The 20,607-nt window shown below is 31.4% G+C and overlaps 1 protein-coding gene across 2 annotated transcripts in view; it reads left to right on the top strand.

Moving 5' to 3' along the window:
• Positions 1 to 9,917: 9,917 nt before the first annotated feature.
• Positions 9,918 to 20,607, top strand: part of LOC111674576 (putative phosphatidate phosphatase) — a 56,057-nt gene continuing 45,367 nt past the window's right edge. For both annotated transcript variants that reach the window (XM_023435221.2, XM_046954433.1), the window contains exon 1: positions 9,918 to 10,821. In XM_023435221.2, coding sequence (XP_023290989.2) covers positions 10,437 to 10,821 — 385 coding nt within the window. In that variant the 5' untranslated portion in view covers positions 9,918 to 10,436. The remainder of the gene's footprint in view (positions 10,822 to 20,607) is intronic.

Raw genomic sequence — 20,607 nt, 5'->3', positions numbered from 1 at the left:
TCACACAGAGATATACACATACTTAGATACTTCTGCGAATGCATTATTTACCAAAGACCAATAATCATTGTTGGTAGGCGTCACTTTGCAATCTTTCTACCAGAACTTGCTTCATGTTGTTCAAAGTATTTGAATTGCCAACAATGTTGTTTGTTTCCTGATTTTAACAATTTTACAAAGAGTTTCTAGTCACACAGAGAGAAAGAGTAAAAGTATATATTTGCTTTATTACTTTGGCGCCCACTTGAGTAATGGCCATTCATTAAGTTTAAGTACTTGCAAATCGTTAAGGGTTTAGATATGTTCTGTTTCAAAGTACTAGAAATGTTCATTATTTGCTGAAATCCTGCAAATTATAAATTCTTTTAGAACTATTTAAACCCCAAGGCTTATGAAGATTAATCGTACAATAAGTCGGCAATTATTTAGTGTCTTAATTTTAATTTTTATACCCTACATCACTATAGTGGGGAGGGTATTATACGTTTGTGCTGATGTTTGTAACATACAAAAATATTGGTCCAATACCCACTTTAAAGTATACCGATCGATTCAGAATCATTTTTTTCAGTCGACTAAGACATGTCCGTCCGTCCGGCTGGCTGTCCATGTAAACCTTGTGCGCAAGGTACAGGCAATTTTCAAGATAATTTGATGATATTTGGACCAAGCATGTTTTTTTGGCACAGGGACGAAGCCTATTGAAAATGGTTGAAATCGGTCCATTATTTCACCTAGCCCCCATACAACCGTACCTCCCGATTTGAACTTTTTATGTCATAATTACGTCAAATATTCTATTATCTCTCTAAAATTTGGTATAAATAAGTTTTATATAAGTATAAATGACACTGCAGATTTTCGTAAGGATTGGCCCTTATTTGACCCTAGCCCCCATACAAACCCCCCTTCAAAAAATGTCTAAAACGTCTAAAATTGACTTGTAACCATTTGTATCGTAATGAAACTCAACAAAAAATATATCCTTTTCCCAAATTTACCGAGGATCGGCCCATATTTCACCTATATAAAGCCTCATTTAGAAATTTTGGTTTTTTTATCAATAAATTATTTAAATATTTTTGTAATAATATTCAACATAAAAGTTTTTTTAAAAAACGTAAAAATTTTAAAAATATACACATGGTGTAGGGTATTATATGGTAGGCCATACCCGACTATTTTTTCCTACTTGTTTTTCATTTCATATATTTCTTCATGTCATTTCACAGAGACTTACAAAAACCACACTCAAAAAAGTTTAACGGATTAATTATCACCGTATCGGTCAAAGATACAAGTCGAGACGGCTCAAAACGGCGGCGGCTGACGGCCTGTAATATTTTTCAAGCTGCGCTGCCGCCGACTTCTTTCGTCCCAAAATCTTAAACTGGCTTTAACGAGGCCGCTAATAAAGATTGGAATCGCACAAAATAATTTAATCAATTTTAACGGATTTGTCACTATTTTAAATTCTTATCACAAATTGAAAAGAGTTGCCACACAATAGTGAAAACTACTATATAAACGCTATTGGCTTAAGCCGAGACGGATTAAATCGACGGCAGCTGGCCGCCTGTAATATTTTGCAAGCCGCGCTCTGCCGACTTCTTTCGGCTCAAAAGCTTAAACGTAGCCGCTGATAAAATTGGATTCACACACGTATTTTAGAAGATAATTTTTACCAATTTCAACGGAGATATGGCAACTCCGTTGAAATTAATTTCTTATGGCAAACTGAAAAGAGTTGCCACACAATAGCGAAAACTACTATAATAATGACCATTTTCTGCAAGAAAAAAACTTAGATGGAGAGAGGTTTATATTCAACAAATTATTTTTTTTTTTCAGTATAATAAACGCTTAGAAGGTTAGTTTTTGAAAAAAAAGTTAAATTGAGCCGACAATTTAGCAGTCACCGATATTTTCTATATTATATTTTTGCTTGCATCTCTGGTATCGGTTGCTATTTCTTGTCCACATAATATGATCATGACTGAAGTATAAAATGTGGCTGAATGCCACCTGCTGGATGTCCATATTATGTAACTCAGGCCAAAAGAATTACTAGTTGACATTTTTTATCCTTTTTTCGTGATGCATTGGACTTGTGATATTCCAAAGTCATAGATATATTCGAATAATCCATAAACCATATCGGTGCTCAAATCCAAAATCGTCGGCGTGACAGATTTATGTGTCAGTTGTGATAATCGATGTCCTAGTAGAAGTTAATTATAGAGACAACAGGAATTCTTTTAAATATATCATTATTGGCTGATATGCCTCTAACTCATTCTTTGAATTAAAAGATGAGGAATATATCATTTGTTTGATGCTCAAAGATTTCGTCAATTATTTTGATTGATTCGCCTGCATGCACCTGATTGCGGTCCCATTGTAATGCCCTAGTGTTCATATGAATCGATTATAATATTACTCACTACTTCCAGAGTTAAAGAAGCCAATTCGTTTTATAAAATATTGAATGTTTTTAAAACTCAATCCAGATAGCTCCTTCAAATATGATAGAAGATTAGACCCAAAATGATCTCCATTTCGATGAATGTTAGAAAAAAGCATTATGACAATGCGTTTTTATCTATTCCCTTCTAAAAGTTTAAGCTTGACCTAGGAACATCATATAGAACCAGATTAACTGTGAGGTGAGAAATGTGTTTTAGCTAAATAGTCTGATATGTGCCAACTTATATAGTTTATTTATATAGTGCTGGTTCAAGCGCCTTACAGTTTGTAATTAAAGATTGGTAAAATAAGGATTTAGGATTTATCCGACTGTTCTAAATACGTCCTATCTCATTTGCGAGGTTGTAAATGAAAGTAATGTTTTTGCATCTTGGAAGTTAAGCAACAGGGGTCAGATATCATATAGCGACAACACAGTCAAGTACTTAAGCAAAGTGGTTACAATGTGGTTGAAAAAGTTCCATCATAAAGTGGATTTCTTGAGCTAATAATTAGTTAGTTAGTTTGAATCAAATCCAAAGAAATACACCTAGGACTCTATCGGGCCTGTTGTGCGCTCCTTAACCAGTGCAACGGGTGGGAATCGAACCCACCACCTCCGGTCTACCAGACTAGAACACTAACCTACCGGAGGCCACTCTTGAGCTAATAACTAAACCATTTGGATCTACTTTGGATCATGAATATTCAATACCCTAGTCAATACTAACTTAGGTAGTACTATATATTCCTCTCTTTCTGTTGATTCATGTAAATCTTAAAGAAAACTTCTAATTTTTCAGGATTGGTAGAAAGTATGTCGTTAGTCCTTATAAGATAATATGCAGGAATATGCTCAATTAAGATATTCTGAATAAAATAATGCTTTAATATAAAGATATGTGAATACCCTTAATAGCAATAAGAACAATTCGCAAACACCAGTGTCGTCTGTTAATGTCATTAAACTACTAAAACGTCCTAAAAATATTCCCAGTGAATATCAAGAAAACTTCATTTTCAAATTCATTATCATTGAAATGGCATCGTTAGCGTTTCTTTTTGTCCATTCTTTTTTTCTTCCGCTCTTCGTTATTAAATTGTTTATGTTCAAGCAAACGATCGAGCGAATGTATTTCAATTTACACTTCCCTTAGGCTTGAAATAAAATTTTGTAATTTATTTCGCTTTTATTGCATTTTAGTTAATGGTGTGTGAAATAAGTTTATATATTTTTTGCTCATTCATTTTCTACATTCAAAACGCATACGTTTAAGGTTTTAGTTTCATTTTCATCTGTTAAAGTTAAGTAAGAATGATAAGAATCGCATCTGAGTTTTTTTTCTATTTTGTACGGAACGGAAACCGCATGCAACTCACATGCAACAACGGAACCACATGAACATGAAGTTCACTCACTCAATCGCTGTTCAGGCGCAGCACGTGTTTGGCAGCAGGCAACAACAGTTGGCAAACTTTTGTTTGAAACTAATGAAGAAATAAATTGTTTTTTTAAGTTCTTATTTGCTTGGGATCGTATTTATTTGATCGATGCAAAAATGTCTGATTTGTTTGATTTTAACGGACGCCAGTGAATAAAATCAATATTTGTGGTCAAGCAGAAGTATTTAGTTTTTCTATTTTTTTAAAATATTCTGTTGACTTTCCATTAGTCTTAAGTTATTTAAACACTCAGACGTTTGTTTAGTTCTCGTTAAGCGAGATCGTATAATTTTTCTTAAAAAAAGATTAAAAAAAAACATGAACATGTTATTAAATTCTTTGATTATATTAAGATTTACTACTAATGAAGTTCTTTGAACATTGTAATTGATTTCTGTAATTAGACTCTTTCTTTGTAATTCTGAAGTTTTATTAAACATATAGTAATGTATTAATTAACTTATAAACTTGTTGGATTGTAATAATAAACGATTTTAAATTATAAACAGATGTTTAAAAACATTGAATCCAGTTGTGGCTATTCCAATAAATTTTATTTACAAAGAGTAAAATGATCGTGAATAAGAGAAAGAACAGGCTGAATTTAATTAAGAACCTTAGAATCGATAGATAAAACTTTGAATATTACTCGTAGATGCCCAACATTATTTTCACAATTTCCATACATTAATCAATTGAAAACATGAAAGGACATAAACGAGAGGCGCATATGTTAGGTTTATGATTCGACATAAATGTTGACTCTCTTAGGTCCATGAGCCGCCCCTATTTTTGGTACCAACACACAGGACATTTCATGTCTACCATATTTGTTAAGGAACTTAACTACACTGAGGCATGAACAAACGGTCCTATTTCATTTATATCAAATCTAGATACATGCGATGTGCCGTTCTAATAGATTGGAACATAGACAATAGTCTCTTCCTCGCTCCAAAAAAATCAACAGCTGCTTGGCAAGTTGTCAGTGATGACCATCTGTACGTAATACTATACGAAATACTCGTTGTACTAAAGATTTTTAGCACAGGAAGAGAAACGTCAACATTTACTCCGATTTCCTCCACGTGTAGGCGGTAATCTATTTTTTTTGACATTTGTGAGTTCCGCAGAAGTTCTAGTTTTTAAAGATTCGTCATTGCAACAATAGACGTCCGATATTCTCCATTAAGTCCCCCCGGGGTCATGTTACCTTGGCGAGACCTCCGCCTTGGTGTTATTGCAATCTCGGGGTATAAATAGGTGGCCAATACCTCCAGTCTGTCCGGGACTGAAAAATTGGTTACAGTCTACTGCTTGGCTTAATACTTGCATAATCTGGTACTATGGGTGGCATGAGGTTCCTACGGGATCTACATAGTGGCTGTGGTTTAAATCCAAATTCGCGGTGAGAGTAAGTGACGCTTAAAAGACTGATGCACGTCAATATTTCGGGATAAGTTTGGTGCTGTTGACAAAAACAACAGATACCCCACAGAGGAGTGACTGTGTGACGAAGAGTTGGAAATTAGTTGGTGTTAATTGTATATGGTACGGGTAGAATGTGAGGTTCGGCGGGCCTTACCCCACCCGTCTACCTAATGAATGTGTCGTATGTTTTCTCTTATGAATGTGTCGTATGTATGAGATGTGTGCTGGGTTGAATGATGATGGATAAAAGGTACCATATACATATGATACCATTGAATTTTCCTTCCTTGTTCAGATATGTTCAGAGTATACTATGTTTATATCAGAATTACCACAGAGTGTCCCTGTGAGTAAGAACAATGTCTTCGGCTTATTGATGGATCGTATTTCTGTCACCGGTTACGTGTCTAGGTACTGTTGTCGAATCAACAGAGGCCAACCAATGGTCAGAGATTAGATAGATCGAGTACTCCAGCAAAGTACTTGTGCATGGACCGGTCAAAGCCAATGTATAAAAAAAAAACAAAGGGGCGATGGTAAACCGTTCTCAAGTCTACCCAGTGGATGAAAAAGACCACCGTGAGATAAGGCCGTCAAGGCCTCCGATAAGCTTGGAAGTTGTGTAAATACTAGATTTGCTTAACGCACATTTTCGGATATTCACGCTATATATCCTATTGCACCTCATTTAGTTTCATCTTGTGAAACTCAGAATTTTATCATAACAGGGTATATAAAATCTGCCTTGTATACCTTTTGAAGACATGAATCCAAAAAGTATATAATTTGAGCGATTTATTTAAATAACTGAATCGTTCGTTAGTATGAGTGTGAGATACTTGTCAGGAGCGTCTATGTTGCTAAGGATCTAAGTAGTATTTCCCAATATAAGTGTAAGTTTAATATGGTTAGATTTAAGGGCGCATTTAGCGTTAAGAGTCCATCTGTTGAGTTCAGGGTCAATTGTTCTTAATATTTTCTAGTAATAGATTAGGATGAGTACAAAAGGGCCTCGAAATTGTCCTACTCACACCAGTGATCATTGGAGCAAAAGTTCGCTTCAGTTCTATCGAAAATTAGAACTTCCTAATGACTCTCCTACACGTATAAACAACGATAGATATCTTAAAAGCTTTAGCTTAGACATTCAGATTCCATGATAGTTCAGACTCCAACATGATGCCCAAGTATTTTATCCAATAGAGTTAACTCAATACCAATCTGAAGAGTAAAGCGGGGATCTTGCGTCTTTTCGAGATTAGGGCATGTATGGTTTCTCCCGGCTTAACAACATGATGCCAGAGAAACCAAGAGAAATATTTTATATCGTTTCGCTGGCTTATGAGAAACCAAAGCAGTGATCTATGCGGGCTTGGTATTCCGTTCAAAAAATAATCACTTGCCGATCGTGCAACTTTCGACTTTTGTTTCCCCTATCCGATGCAAGAAGCCTCAAATTATAGTATATAAGCCTCGAAATATTTTTTTCAACAAAAACTTTAACCTTAGTCCTGAGAAACATGACAATCAAAAAAAAAAAAAAAAGTTTTTCAATTTCTGTCATTAGTAAGTCAGTGCATGACAAACGATTTGGATTAATACGCATTAATCAAGATTATTTAAACAAGGCGAATATTATACAAAAATAAAATGAATTATATGGAAAAATGTATTACTATTGATACAAGCAGTAAAAAAACGCTTGATTGATAATCCGCTGATAGACAATAGTATAGAAAACTGAATAAAAAGCTTATTCATTCATTTAGTCTTCCATTCATTCATTCACTCATTCAATCAACAAGTGAGGTGTAAATTAACCGTGAAATACTAAATGAAAGAATCAACTTGGAAATGGGCCTGACTTTTCACTCATTCACTTCATTCATTCATCATCATTGTTGTTTTTGTTGTTTAACCAAGTGTGTGTGTGTTTGTTGTTGTTTATTTATTCTTATTCTAAAAGTAAAAAATCAATAATGCACCCAAAACTCATTATGAATTGTGTGAATGCAACTATTATTTATTTGTCCGCTCATTCTTCACTTCTGTTTTATTTATCTCTAACGTGGGTCACACATTATTTAAGTGTCAGACTTATAGACGTAGTGCAGACAGACATTAAGAAGTTGCTTAATTTAAAACTGATTCACTTTTTTTGTTCAAGCTTTATAAGAGAAAAACAACAAACAAATAATAATCATTATGATTGACAGTTAATGTTAAATGAATTGCTTAAAAGTGGATTTTAATAGAAATAATTTCTTAAAAATGACCCTGTTGATTCGAAAAGGTAATAAATCAAAATATTGAAAGAATTAAATTTAAAGTTTTAAAAAATGTTTAATGTATTTTTAAATTATATTTTAAATGTTGGGATTTTAGAGGAGTGAAGTTTAGATTGACACTTACTTAACAAAGTAGTAAAACTCGGATATCTTTAATTCAATGGGGTAACGCCTCTGAAGTTAAGAAATAAAAAAATATAAAAAATTTAAATTACAATTAGAAAAAATATCAGCCTAAAAAGAGAACAAAATAGACCTTTGGCGTTCAAAACCTATTAAAACGATTACATCTTTATGATAGTATTTTGATTCCCACAAGCAGATCTAGAACTCGGAAATAATTATTAATTTTATTAATACAATAGTAGACAAAATAGTTTTGAACCTATAAAAAGTTTTGGATTGAAATCTATAAGGAACTACTCTCACTTGGCGAATCTTCTCGACTTACTTTCGTTGAAGTCAGAGCATAGAATTTTATTGCTCTCCCACAACGTTCTACTTGACTACTGGGATCAATGCCAATACATACTCCGATAAGGAAAAAGCAATCAATGGTCTAAAGCCAACAGCAGGGCGATCCTTACATTAGCTGAAATTAATCTTACGGATATACCGTACTAATTATTCATTATAGTGCATTCCTTAACCTCTTGAAGCTCGTGCACTACACTACTAAGATGGTTCTGTTGTATTGGCAACAGCACCAAGAGACGTAGTTGGTAGTTTAATATACCCAGCCAATAATTTAGGAAACCCCTTTATGTCGAGATAATGTAACAAAGGATGTAGAACTTTCCGAAGTCTATTCAAACTCAAAAATTGCCCGAACAAGTTGAGTGGTGTCGCATATAATGAAACTATATACATCCTGTTGAGAAGGCAACAGCAGCAGAGTACTAGCCTTCAGTCGTGCAGAGGAGACTTTCCCGATCGTTCACCAACTTACATCAGTTCCATTCAGGAATCCAGCATATGTTGCTCTGTCATATCACCCAGTAACATCTGTTGGGATGGCCACAGCACTGGGAAGGAAATCCAGACATATATGGCATAGGATATATCAGTTGCGTAGAATGAAACAATATATGCACATCCTGATGAGAAGGTAACAGCACCAGGGAACTTCACTGAAGTAAGAGGTATATTAAATCAGTACTAGTCCCCTGTAAGGCAGAGGAGACTTTCCCGATCGTTCACCAACTTACACCTGTTCCATTCTCATGCCATAAAGACCGGCTTCAGGAATCAAGCATAAGTTTCTTTGCCATATCACCCAGTAACATCTGTTAGGATGGCAACGGCGCCGTGAAGAGAATCCAGATATATATGACACAGTCCCTAAACCCACATTCTGTGCACGCGAATTTGGGTTTAAACCACAGCTACTACGTGGATCTCGAAGGAACCTTAGCCAACTGAACAGTCAGGATAAGTCCTGCGCCACCAGTAGTGCCAGTATCCTGGTTCGACCCCATGCCAAATCATTCTAGGGAAAGGCCGAGGATACATTTGACATCAGCTGTTTATAGTCCCGGCAGACTAGAGGTAGTGGTGGCACCTCTTTACACCCGGATATTGCAATAACATGCCAGCGGGGGAACAGTTTCCTACAATTTCTGTTTTACATTCTGTTCCATTCTCATACAATAAACACCAGGTTCAGGAATCCATCATAAGTTGCTTTGCCATATCACCCAGTAACTTCTGTTAGGATGGCAACGCCGCCGGCATGAAAATCCAGACATATGTATATGACACAGTCCTTAAAGCAACATTCTCTGCATGCGAATTTGGGTTTAAACCACAGCTAATACGTGGATCTCAAAGGAACCTCCCCTATTTAGTAAGATAAAAGTTTCAAATATACAAAAGTTGAAAAGTCGACTTTTTGCTTTACCTATAGAATCCTACTTTAATGTACATATAGTGTAGGATATAACTACGATTATGAATCGTTGCAGAATCGATGTAGAAAACGATTCTGAATCGATTGGTACACTTTAGGTAGAATTCTTTAAATCGACTTTATAATAATCAAATAATGGTTTTGTCCTAAGAAAGTCGTTGTTTCAACTATAAAACTTTTATATATAGTGGCGTAGGGTTTAATTATAATTATAAATTTAAGAATCTGCCAACAGGGCTGGGATTTACTTGGTATTCATAAATTATTTTTAAATTACGAAATGAAAACAATCAATAAAATAAAAATCCCAACCCTGAATATTAACAAGAAAATGTAATCAAATAAATAATCTATTCCTTTTTTCTTATTCTTTATTTTAGGAATCCTTTGACAAAATCATTCTACCTGATGTCTAAAATGATGATTCACTTCAAGCATAAAATTTGACAACAAAACAGCTGAATAACTAAAGATTTGAGTATTTTTACAAAAAGTTTACTTTTTAGATAGTTTTTCTTAAAGTGACAACAAAATAAACAATAAATTTTTAAACCATAACAAAAAGTGAAAAAAGTAAACATTAAATGAAAATAACGTAAAAAAAGCTTATTTATCACTATTACAATTTCCCCCCGCGTTTAGTTCTCAAAGCACTAAACTCTCTATTGGTCTCTCGTTTGCTCTATCAAGTTCAAAGTCATAAAAATAAAAAAAATATTGAAGAATTATAAAAAAAACAACATTCATAAATAAAAACAGAAAAAAAGCTTTTTTGTATTTGCTCCTCTTTTTGTGTGTGGAGCTCACTATCTGTGTACTTGGCTCTCTTTAAGTGGGGAGAAAAAAAGTTTTTTATTTGGTTTTTTTTGCAAACACGTTGTTTTGAAAACAGCTTACAAATGAGTAACGAATCGTCTGCGAGTGAAACAACACCGCTGCGTCGGCCCGACGATAGATACAACATTAATTCGCTACAACAAACGTCTCCCCCATTAACGCCTTCATCTTCTACTACGTTTAATAATTACCAAACGCGTAACCCCTCGTCGGTCCGTAATAATTTAACTTCCTCGTTAACGGATCCCATAAATTTGGCTTCTACAACGGTGGCCATTTCTAATCATAATAACAATAATATTGAAGTTCATTTAAGCAGCAGCCATCAGCACCAACAACATTTAAACAATAACAACAACAACAGCAATAGTGAAATATTTATAAAAATGGAAACAAATAAACGTATTCTCTATCGAGTTGGCCTAGATGTGTTGATATTATTGTGCGGTAAGTGTGAAAATAATTGAAATAATTTCTTAAAATCAAAGTTAAATAAATGTTTTAAATTTTGAGGGACATAAGTGAAAATATTTATTGTATTGTTTTGTTGAAAATTACTACACAGTTTTATTTTCAGTGATTGTATCAGGGGCTTAGTATGTCAGCCAGTCAAGTTTGTGTTTAAAAAGTATCATTAATTTGTATGACTTGGTTACCAGATTGTTTTGTTTTTTTGTAATGCTAAAAAATGCCCAAAAATTCTTTTATATATTTCTCATGAAATTGGTCTCAGTTGATTTAACGATGTCTGTTTAACTTCCTCTAGCTTGTGTAAACATTGCAATTATATTGCTGTAAAAATGTCGGCTTTTTAGTCTTAAAATGGAAAATAACTTGAATATAAAGTCTAAAAACCTATTTTATATTTTAACTTCATTATACCCTACACCACTTTAGTGGGGAGGGTATATTGGGCTTGTGCTGATGTTTGTAACGCACAATAATATTGGTCCTATACCCACCTTAAAGTATACCAATCGGCTTAGAATAATTTCCTGAGTCGATTTAGCTCTGTCCGTCCATGTAAACCTTGTAATCAAACTACAGGCCGCAATTTTGAAGATAATTATTTGAAATTTGGTACATGATCTTCTATTGTCCCAGGGACTAACCCTATTAGAACTGGTTAAGATCGGTCAATTATTTCACCTAACCCCCATACAACTGTACCCCCCAAAAAGAGCTTGTAAACATTGTAATCAAACTACAGGTCGTAATTTTGGAGATAATTCAATGAAATTTTGTACATTATATTTTATGGTATTGTAGACAAAGCCTATTGAAATGGTTAACATCGGTCCATCACCTAGGCCCCATAGAATTGAACCCGCCAAATAAAGATTTTAAGTTCATAATTATGCTTAATATACTCGTATCTCGACAAAAAGCTGCAAAACCAAGTTCTATACTAGTCTTGATGACCCTGATAAACTTTTTAATTATAGACCTCTAAAAAGCCCCCATCAAAATTTTACTTTAATATCCACAGTTTTATTAACAGTAAATGGCTTTAGTATATCTGAGGCAAGGTAAAACTCAACTTAAATGCTTCATTATGAAAACCACATCACATATATGGTCGACGTCGCCCGACTATAACTTCTTACTTGTTTTCATATATGTTAAATCGAAAATATCCAGTTGTTGTTAATTCCCAAGTAAAAAGCTCTTATTGTGTCATCATTTATACGGAAGAGTGGTAACACCACACAATTTCACACGCACCTAGGGTAAAAACAAACATTTACAAGTACACAAATACTTTAATTGTTTTCAATGCCATTAACTGGTTTTTAAATACTCAACACTCTCCGAAAGTTCTTTAAATAACTCTAAAACTGGTTATTCAAACAGTCATCACATTTGTATGCAAAAAAAAACTCCATTCTCGCTCATTTACTCTCTGTTGAATGAGATTTATATACCCTACAATACTTTTTAAGAGAAACATATTGGGGTTGTAACACCAAAAAAATGATTGTCATATATCAATCTTAAATTATAACATAGATTCAGAAGTAATTTTTCAATCTGTCCAGATGTTTTAAATACCTAGGACTATCTTTGTATTCAGTTGTCAAGAATTTTTGAGTTTTATAAGATTAACATTACACATTCTTATCAAAATTGGTGTGGAATTTAGCCATAGAATAGCTACGTATACAAGATTGTTACATCTTACAATGTTGTCCAAAAAATAAAAAAAAAAATGTATAATAACCTTGTTAATTTACAAATTTTGTCTTGCAACATTGTTTGAAATTATCTTACTGAGAACGTTGTTAAATGTGACAACCGTTTATCATAGCTTTAAGTACCAAATCGTATTAAACGATTTTCGAATCAGTTGTCAATAATTTCATCATAACTGAGTTTTATAAGATACATACAGGTCAAATAAGAAAATCTTATCAATATCGGTGCAGAATTATCCATAGCATATGTATACACGGTTGTTACATCTTACAATGTTGTCAGAAAATGTCCGACAACTTTTAAAACAAAAAGTGTAAGTTCACTTTTAGACAGATGTTGTAAGATCTGACAAGATTTGTATACACAGTCGTTAGATCTTACAATGTTGTCAGAAAAATATTCAAAAATTGTCTAACCACCGTGTTACCTTACAAATTTTGTTATGCAAAATTGTTATAGACAGACGTTGTAAGATCTGACTACCGTGTATTACAGCTTTTAGTACCAAAGTCATATTAAAAGAGTTTGGACTCAGTTGTTAAGAATTTTAATATAACTGAGTTTTATAAGATACATACAATTCAAAATATCGGCGCAGAATTATTCATAGCATATGTATACACGGCTGTTAGATCTTACAATGTTGTCAGAAAAATATTTCAAAAATGTCTAACAACCGTGTCAACTTACAAATTTTGTCTTGCAACATTGTTAAAGATTTTTCTGCCAAAGTTTTAAATCATAAAGTGTAAGTTCAGACAGACAATATATGTATACACGGTTGTTAGATCTTACAATTTTGTCAGAAAAATATTCGAAAAATCTCTAACAACCGTGTCAACTTACAAATTTTGTATGGCAAAATTTTCAGCAAAAGTTTTAAAGCAAAAAAAGTGTAAGTTCAGACAGACGTTGTATGATATGACAAGATGTTGTCAGAAAAATATTCAAAAAATGTCTAACAACCGTATCAACTTACAAATTTTGTCTTGCAACATTGTTAGAAAATTTTCAGCCAAAGTTTTAAAGCAAAAAGTGTAAGTTCACACGATTGTTAGACAGACGTTGTAAGATCTGACAACCGTGTATCAAAATCGTATTAAGAGAGTTTTTGCTTAATGATCCATTGTATAATGTTTTTCCATCGGTGTAGAGTGTACACATAAAGAATGTTGATTACTCGTTTTGCGTTTATTATTTACGTTTTTAGTAAATTATTTGTTTAAACCGAAAATATTTTATAAATACGTGTACATATTTTCTACAGTTATTTTTGTTTTGTTTGACATTATCTAAACATCATGTAAAACAACCTTTAATTGTCGTTAATTATTACTACTATTATTACAATTTTTAGCAGAAGCCAGAGATGGAAATTTTGGCACAATTCGTATTGCTGATTAAAATTTTAAAATTGCGAAAATGCTATTGAATTAAATTTACTATATCTGCAATAACTGCAATCTATATTTACTATCTATTCTATTTTTAGTAAAATCTCAACAGTTAGAATTACCATGACTAATTGAATTTTTTGGAATTAATGGTTTGCTAACGATTAGATAACGATATTTATCTGTATTATATATGAAATAAATATGTAATTTCAAAGCTAAACAAATGATTGTAAATCTATGATAAGAAGCCAAAAAATAACACGTGCTTTTCAGCATAATTCTTATCGCTTTTGAGCAATTTTTCTATATAATTTTGTGTTAATTATACACGATTTTTTCAAAATTGCTCTATAAATAGATATAAAGAACATACATAGATAATGCTTAAGGGAGGATTATATGAACATTAACAACAAATCCTTAAGACCGATTTTCTGATTTTTAACTTATTTTTACAGCGGTTAGTAAAATCTGTTTTTAAATGGAAAAAGTGTTCATTAATCAATTGTTTACTTTAATAATCGTTTTTGCATAAGGTAGTTATAATCTGAATTACCTTTTTTTAAAACTTTTTATCTGTTTATATCTTCAATATCAAAGGTGAATATGTAACAAACATTTCTTTCTTTGTTTGTCATGTAGTCTTGGACTTTTTAAAAATTCTTTAAAATAAAGACAAAAGAAATTTGCATAAAAAACGAAAATAAATTGCATATAGAATTTGTTTGACAATTTCGTCCCACTCTTATTTATTTTTAACATATTATCTGGTATTTTAGAATTCTAAAAAAAAAAACAAAACAATTAAAAAATACATTTGTGCAGTCCATAGAGGTCAACAACGAGAAATAACATTTATTTTGTATTAAAAATATATATGACAAATATCCAAAGATGAATATAACTATTGATTGTTGCGAGATTTTTTGTGACCATCAACCAAAAATTTTAAAATTTTCCTAATTTCGTTTGTAACAATTTAAATCTATTGATCGTAGACCGACAAAAGTATGTAGGTATGATAGGGCTCAACTATGAAGAGATCAGGAGAAATTTTTTAAATTTATTAAGTATTAAAAATATCGGTCCTTCATACCGATATCTCCGAAAACAGATTAAGGGTAATATAAATCGATTTTAAAATATTTGAAGAATCGACTATTTGTCGAAAAAAGTCTAAAAGTCGATGTCGACTTTTTTGACTATAGACTATACTATAGACAAGACTATAGGCAAGACTATTCCCAAGACTAGAAATTAGACTACAGACTAGACTATAGACTAGATTATAGACTAGACTATAGAATAGACTATAGAATAGACTATAGACTATACTATAGACTAGACTATAGACTAGACTATAGACTAGACTATAGACTAGACTATAGACTAGACTATAGACTAGACTATAGTCTAGACTATAGTCTAGACTATAGACTAGACTACAGACTAGACTATAGACTAGACTATAGACTAGACTATTGACTAGACTATAGACTAGACTATAGACTAGACTATAGACTAGACTATAGACTAAATTATAGACTAGATTATAGATTAGAGTATAGACTTGGCTATAGACTAGACAAATGAGCAGTGCAGACTACAAACTGGACTTGATTATATGATTGGTGTAGGTAACATCCCAGTAAAATATTTTAAAATTTTTGTAATGAGTATTGTAGGTAATGTAGTTATTTTATACATTACTTAATAAGGACTTGTCGTTATCAAGTAATGTATAGAAATAACTGTAAAACCAGTTTTAAGTTCGGAAAAGTCGGGTAATGAGATTTGTAACCAGTTATTTTTTGCTTATCGTTCAACAAAAATAAGTAGTTATTCACGCGAAAAGTAACTACTTACACTTTTCTCCAATATTACTTGCCTACTTACCGGGTAAGTACATATTTTGCTGGGATGTGAACACGCATTTCTTTTAAAGTCTCATATAAATTACAAAAACCATCACCAAAAAAGAAAGTGCAACGATTTCAGAAATTCATAAATGGTGTCATAATCCATAAATGCAATTTCTGTAAATTTTTTTCCAACAACCTACAGAATATTTATGAAAGCAGCAGGTGAATGAACGCAGCGTGTGTTAAAATTATGAAGTGGGTGCGTTGCAAAAAAAAAAATAAATAAAATAAAAACTAAAAAATAACTTAATAAATTAAATCAGCAAATATGTAATAAACAATTGATTTTGTAATATAATGGAAAATATTTATTGCTATCAAAATAAATTTTTATAGGGGTAATCGTTATAAATATGGCAACCTTATGCAAATGTTTAATCTTTAAATAAAAGTAATAAATACATAATTAAAAAATCATAAATAATTTTGTTAATATTTTATTATTGTGTTTAAAAGTTATTAGATAACTGTATACAAATTATACATTTTTTAACGTTTTTTTTATTGTTTAAACAAAAAACTATTAAACAACGAAATAAAACAAACCGAATAAAAACAAACAACTCACCAAAAATTGATGACGTTTTCTGACTCATTTGAGAGGGAGAGTGTATTGTATTGTGTTGTGTTTATTTTGTTTACATTTTGTTTTGTCGATACTATTGCTTTTTGTTTAATAAAAAATAAAAAAATTGTTTATTTATAATGGTATAAGTTTGAAAAAAAGCTTTTATTAAGTAGTTTTATTTATTTTTCTTTTCTACTTGCTCTCTTCTGTTAAAAAAAACTGAGTCAAGTGTAGCTTCTGTTTTGGCAGATGCTTCTTCTTATTGTTAGTATTGTTGTCAGTTCTCTTTATCAGATATAAAAGATTCCGATACTCATTACTAAAACATAGATATTTAATTGTCTTTTTTCAAGTTTTTTAACTACAATATTTTTAGAAAATTTTAATTATAGCTTCACAATACTTTTTTATAGTTATAAATTTTCACGTGAGGCAATTTTATTAATTTCTTTTTATCATTATTTATTAACAAATAAATTTATTAAATATTATAAGAGAACCAAGGTAGACAAGGTACTGAGTCATTTAAAGATTAGAGTAACGTTATTTTGAATGTGACATAAATAAGTTTTGAATTGTTTAGTCACATAAGTACCTTGATGATAACGTAGTGTATTTTTTTCTCATCTTATATGACTAAACTTTTGAAAACAAGTGAAATTTATTATCTGCAAAAATGATTCGCACATTTGACACGAGTATTTCTGCTGTAAAACCCCGATATGATAGTGTAAAGTGATTTATATAATATAAATTTATTCAAAATAATGTTATTGTTATGCTATGTATACACGGTTGTTAGATCTTACAACGTTGGCAGTAAAATGTGCAGAAAATGTCTAAATTTCAAAAGAAAAATTGTAAGTTCAGACGATTATTAGACATTTTCTGTTACCTTGACGGGTTTTGAACATTCTACTGACAACGTTGTAAGATCTGACAATTGTGTATCATGGCTTTTAAATATGACTTTTTTCCATTGTTATTAAATTTTAAAAACGAATCAAACTATTTTGAGATGTACTGTTTTAAAGTGAAGCCTCTTTTATCGATCGAAACAAAATGTGCCGAGATGGGACAAAGTTTGCACTTTAATGCTGTTGTTTGCCTATAGTTATTTTTTCAGAATGACAAGGTCCGTTTAGAACAAATGTTTGATTGTCGTGGGTTTGAGGTCAGACTTTATATAAAATGTGTTCCGCTTCAATAATTCAACGTAACGATTAAGAGCGGGTTTTTGAGTTGGTAATCAAATGTCAATTAATTATCGGATTAGTTAATCTAAATATAAATTGATTCTGATGTTTTTGAATACAAGATTCAACTTCGCAGTGTTGTTATACAAAACAACATAAAACGTCACTGTTTGTTATAAAAACAATGCATGTTTATAAAAAAAAGAAGAAGAAATTGTAAATGTAATATGAAAATTAATGAATAACTAAAAAATATATATTGTCAAGTCTATAGTAATCGATGATTGATTTCATTTCAATGATTATTTTAATAAAAAATAGTATTATTATTTTTTCCATCAGCTGTTTACACTTTTTTCTTGCTCAAGTTTAAACCACCTCCATTGGGCGCTTAAACTAGCGCTTCACCTAAAGAATAGCCCTAAGTGTATTGATTTCATAGAGGTGAAATCTACTTTCAAGTTCTCCTGGCTTCAAATCAATTCCCTTACTTTTAGATCAATCCTGTTTAGTTAATTAGTTAGTTGGTTAGATAGTTAGTTAGTCAGCAGTTACTTAGTAGATTTACATTCCGGCAATTAGTTCAGATGTTACCATGTTACCTTGACGACAGACCCCACCTTGGTGTTATTATAATCCCGGGAAAAAGAGGTACTGCCAAAACCTCTAGTCTATAAACTAGTTCTGTTATTTCACTACTCGGACATTTCTTGGAAATATTTGACATGGTGTCGAACTAGAGGTTCACATAATCTAGTTCTTTAAGGTTCCTTCGGGATCCACGTAGTCTCCGTGGTTTTGACCCAAATTCGTGGGAAGAGTGATTTGCAATTAAAACACTGTTGTACGGTAAAATTTTTATTTCGGTGTAAGTTCGGTGCGGTTGTCTATGACAACAGATACCCTAATGTGTTGGGTTAAAAGTGAGACCATTTTTTTCCTTCTTTGTCCAGGTATGTTCAAAAAAAGCTCTGTTCATACCAGATTTGCCACAGTGTGTTCTCATTGAGTAAGAACAAATACCGTAAACTTATTTGATGGATTCGTTCTTCGGTCTACCGGTAAGGGTCTAGGTGCTGTTGTCGACTCAACAGGGAATATCCCATCTGTGTGGTTGTAAACGGAGCATCAATGATCAGAGATTAGATAGTTCAAGTACTTGATCAAAGTGCTGGATCGTAAATTCCATACACTTAAGATCCCACCGGCGTATAAGAAGCATAATGGGGCCGTCACAGATGCTTACAAATTGGTTGAAAAAGACCACCCTGAAATAAGATCAACATGTCAGGTGTCCACTTAAAGCACTTCGTCATTCATCCGAATATAACATTAATAAGTTATATTTTCAATAATTATGAAAGAAATTAATAATATTACTTGAAGACTATTTCCTGCATTTCAAGTTAAGCTTAAATAATAAATAAGGAAATTTTTTAATTCAATTTCTAGTATTTCTTATCAGCTGTCAATTTAGTGTTTTATAATACGATTTCAAAATAACACAGTTCAAATACAACTCATTTTCCAGTAAATCTATGAAATGACACGTGGCCTATTTTTTCACTTTATTTAATGCTATTACCAATATTGGGTTAATAAATATTGCGACAGTTAAGATTCTTATCTTAAACTTTAACAAATAATACTCAATTCTAATTTTGTTTTTGTTTTAATTTTGTAAACATTATCAGTAAAAACAAAAATACTTTTTTTATGTTTAAGGGGATTTTTTTTGAGATTAAATATTAAGTTTAAAATTAAAACAAATTTCAAGTGTCATTAATTTTTATTGTAATGAAATATATTGATATGTTTACCTTATAATCTTAATCAGCTGTTTGAAATACTTATTGTAGGGAGAGAAATTTTTGGTTTTGTTTAAATAATTTCGAAATGTTTTGGTTGAATTAAAGAATTTAACAATTTTGCTAATTTATAAAATTTTATTTAAAAAAAATACCAAAATATTTAAGAAAGAAATTAACAACTTTGTGTTAAATTATTTAAAAGTTTAATAAAATTTTCCAATACAATCAATGGATAAAGAAGAATTTAAATTCGTTATATCTAATGAAATACAATTAGTTCTTATAAGTCAGAGATAAACCGATAATAAAGTAAAACGTTTGTTCCATATTAAAAGACCCTCCCCTCCCGCTTTATTAAGCATTTAAAAACATAAATATTTTAACTAAATTTTTTACATATTTAGTGTGTTTTCCTTCAAATTTAAATAATTTTTTACTAAAACTAATTCAAATCGATAAACATTTTTCCAAAAAAAAAAAACTTAATAAAAAGCCTAAACCCATAAATAAAAGAAATTTTAGAATTTAGTTTTCACAACAATTTTGTAGTCAGTCGAAGAAAAAAAAAACAAAAACTAAAAAAAAATTTGTTCCTCTGACACAAAATGCAGTCGTATCAAAGAAAATAATCTAGTGCAACACACAGTCCATTAGATAGATATTCATGCAAGATACAAACAAGATACAAATTCAAATATCTTTAGAATAATTAAATGAATGTCAATGGCATCCAATGGATGGATGTTGATGGTGATTTGGATCAAAAAAGTAACAAATAGTGTCAAGTTTAAGTTTGTAACAAAATACAAATTAAAATGGAGGGAAATAGACTAATTTTAAAATTTAGGTTGATAATTCTTTAAGATAATATAACCAGTAGGTTTTTTCTTATAAAATAATAAGAAAAAATCAATATTTGTTAAAAACTATAACAAAGAGCGTAAAAGAACCAAAAACGGTTGAATTCTAAAGGTATTGACAATGTAAACCGAAAAAAAACTTTTTAACTAATTAATAGTTACAAACATTTGATTTTAATCAATAATTTGTGTCGTCATGACTATTTTTTTTTCGTGATATTCTACTAAAAATCTAGTTTATTTAATCAATAATATGACCTCCAAGGGTTTTCAAACTAATTAA

The sequence above is a fragment of the Lucilia cuprina genome, chromosome 6 (assembly GCF_022045245.1).
Source record: "Lucilia cuprina isolate Lc7/37 chromosome 6, ASM2204524v1, whole genome shotgun sequence".
In the NCBI taxonomy this organism is placed as follows: Eukaryota; Metazoa; Arthropoda; class Insecta; order Diptera; family Calliphoridae; genus Lucilia; species Lucilia cuprina.
This window is presented reverse-complemented; position numbering and strand designations above follow the sequence as displayed.